This window comes from Antrostomus carolinensis, unplaced genomic scaffold, assembly GCF_000700745.2.
Source record: "Antrostomus carolinensis isolate BGI_N321 unplaced genomic scaffold, ASM70074v2 scaffold30128, whole genome shotgun sequence".
NCBI lineage: Eukaryota > Metazoa > Chordata > Aves > Caprimulgiformes > Caprimulgidae > Antrostomus > Antrostomus carolinensis.
The window spans coordinates 1-3,199 of record NW_010334131.1 but is presented as its reverse complement, the minus strand read 5'-3'; the positions used below and the strand labels follow the sequence as shown (position 1 = coordinate 3,199).

Below are 3,199 nucleotides of genomic sequence, written 5' to 3'. Positions count from 1 at the left end.
GGTGGGGCGGTGTTGTGACCGGGCGGGGCTCCGAAGTGGCTCCGCCCGCCCCTGAAGGTACTGAGGAACCTTCTCTAGAGGATGATCAGACCTATTTTTAAAGGGGAAGCTCTTTCCCAAAAGGTTTATAAGCCCCAAACCCAAAAGATTTGGGATCCTTAGAGTCTGAAGGATTTGGGGGAACCTCATCCATGGGATTTGGGAACTGTAACGAGGGGTTGTACTATGGCACGAGGGATTTTGGAGCAACAGGACATCATGGATCTTGAGGATCAACAAGCCCAGGAGTGTTACTGTGTCCAATTCTGGGCTCCCCAGTTCGAGAAAGACAAGGAACTACTGGGAAGAGTCCAGCAGAGAGTTGCAAAGATGATGAAGGGGACTGGAGCATCTCTCATATGAGGAAAGGCTGAGAGACCTGGGTCTGCTTAGCCTGGAGGAAAGGACTGAGAGGGGATCTCAGTCTTAGCAGGAAGATGTGCCAGGGGAGGTTTAGGTTGGACATTAGGAAAAGGTTCTTCACCCAGAGGGTGGTAGAGCACTGGAACAGGCTCCCCAGTGAGGTAGTTATGGCACCGAGCCTGACAATATTCCAGAAGCATTTGGACAACACCCTTAGACACATGGTCTGAATTTTGGGATTGTCCTATGCTGGGGCAAGAGTTGAACTTGATGATCCTTGTGGGTCCCTTCCAACTCACAACATTCTATGATTCTATGATCTTATAAATGCTTATAACTACCCAAAGGACAACTGTTGAGAGGATGGGGCCAGACTGTTCTCAGTGGTGCCCCGTGACAGGATAAGGGGAAATGGGCACAAACTGGAACACTGAAAGTTCCATCTGAAGATGAGGAAAAACTTTACTTTGAGGGTCACAAAGCACTGGAACAGGCTGCCCAGAGAGGCTGGGGAGTCTCCTTCTCTGGGGATATTAAAAACCCATGCATGCAGTACTGTGCAGCCTGCTCTAGGTGAACCTGCTTTGGCAGGGGGGTTGGACTAGATGATCTCCAGAGGTGCCTTCCAACCGCCACCATTCTGTGATTAGGTGACCACCCCCCCCCCACGAAGAGATTTGGGGTCTTCAGCACAGGTGACTTGGATCCTCATATCTATGTGGTTTATGGGTGCCCACAACAGTGGGTAATGAACCAAGGGTCTATAAGATTTGGGTGCATCCAGCCGAGGTGACCAAGGATCTTTTTGGTGTGAGAGGTTTAGGACCTACCAGCTGAAGGAGATTAGGTACCTGAGCCAAGGAATTTGAGCACCTGTGGCTGAAGGGGTTTGTGACAGGTTTAGACACAAAGAGCCTGTCTGGATCTGGCATCATCATCCTCCACTATAACTGATTGGGGATCCCATGGCCAGAGTGGTTTAGACACTTCATGTCCAGGAGGACTAGGCACCAGGCTCTTGAAAGGGGTTTGAGGTCTTCAGCCTAGGTAGTCTGAGAGTCTTTGATCCAAGGGTCTTATGAACAACAGCCCAAAGGGATTAGGAGCCTCCAGGCCAAGGATTTCAGTACCCTGAACTACATGATCTGGAATCCTTGATGGCTAAAAGGCTCAGGCACCATCTGCCAAGTAATTTAGGATCATCAAGCCAACGGATCTGGGAGCTACCATCTGGGAGGGTGAAACCCTGGGCCCATGGGATTTAGGCACAGCAAGCCCAAGGGGACTGGGCACCCACAGCCCTTGAGATTTCAGAGCTCCTGGTCCATGTAGTTGAGGGAACCTGACATCCAAGGAGTTTAGATGTTTCTAGCCAAGGGGGATTGGGCACCTCCTGCCTGAGGCTGTCAGACCTTGTCAGACCTTACTGAGCAGCAGGGCTGGCCCGCAGGCTCCCTGCCAAACCTGGCTGTCAGGACCGCCCAGCCCTGCCCTGCTTGGGGAGGGTGCTGGCAGGGGCCAGGCAGGCCCTGGCGCTGTGCCAGCCCCCACTGGGCACGAAGCCAGAACCCTGAGATGACAGTGGGGCCATGCCCAGCAGTCTTGCCCTGGCTGTCCCCCAGCCTGCCCATGGAGCTGTCCTCTGCCCTGCTCAGGCCGTTCCTCCCTGGGGGAGCAAAGCTGCTCTTAGTCGTGTTTGTCCTTTCTCCCCATGGGATCAACCCTTTCCCGCTTGCTGGACACCTCCAACTTCTGGAAAGAAAACGTGGAGAGACCCTGACCCCGCTCCACCTCCTCCATCCCCTCCCTGCCACCACCCAGCTGTGCAGTGGGCAGCCCCATCCCCTGGTTGGCTGGGTGGTTATCTCCAGCACCAGCCAGACCTCACACCCAGCAGACCAGCACACCTCGCCTCAGCCCCGTGGTAGGGACCTGGGGCAGCAGAGGAGGCAGCGGGAAGCCCCCTTTCCTCCTCCAGGGAAGGCTGTGGCTCTCGCAGCCGTATGTTCCCTCTTCCCCTCTGACACAGGCAGAGTCTTTGCCCGGCCCCAGCAAACACACAACCCCCCAGGAGCTGGGGAAGCATCAGGAACTGAAATCCTGTATGGCCTCAACACACACATGGAGTCACCATCACTCCCAACACACAACAAGCAGCCCAGAGTTTAAAAAAACCCAACAGACACACAATAAACTTCTGAGACATCGAAATAAAAAGCCAGACCAGTAACTCTTAAAAATGGGAACTCTCTGTACCAAACATGTTCCTTTTTTCTTTCATTAACTGCCTTGTTTTAGCTATTTCCAGGCAGGAATAGATAATTCTTTATAAAACGCAATAGAAAGGTGTAAAAATAAAGGCAAAGGCTATTTACAGAAATCACTGAGGAGAGTATTGAAAAGCCTCTAAGGCTTCTCACTTCTTCTTGGGTGATTTCCGGGAGCTGGACTTGGCTTTGGGTTTCGACCGCTTGGCCTTCTTGGGCTTCAGCGACTTGGCCTTAACAGTCTTTGGCTTCTTGGCTTTCTTCGGGCTGGCTCTCGACTTCTTCCTGGCTTTCCTGGCAGTAGATTTGGGCTTCTTCGCTGGTGACTTGGCCTTACGGGACCTAGCTGCTTTCCGAGGCGATGTGGACTTCCTGGCCACCTTCTTCCTTTTCTTGGCTGAGAACTTCTTTGCCTTGTCGGCCTTGGCCAAGCGGAAAGAGCCGGAAGCGCCGACCCCTTTGGTCTGCTTGAGGACGCCGGTGGCGAGCAGGCGCCGGATGGAGAGCTTGACCTGGGTGTCGGCGTGCTG

The 3,199-nt window shown here is 53.3% G+C and overlaps 1 protein-coding gene across 1 annotated transcript; it reads right to left on the bottom strand.

The window, feature by feature from the left end:
• Window positions 1-2,818: 2,818 nt before the first annotated feature.
• H1-0 (H1.0 linker histone) lies at window positions 2,819-3,196 on the bottom strand (the record flags this gene model as incomplete). Its single annotated transcript, XM_010174121.1, has 1 exon — window positions 2,819-3,196. A coding segment is annotated over one exon (378 nt), but the record flags the coding sequence as incomplete, so codon positions are not given.
• Window positions 3,197-3,199: the final 3 nt, after the last annotated feature.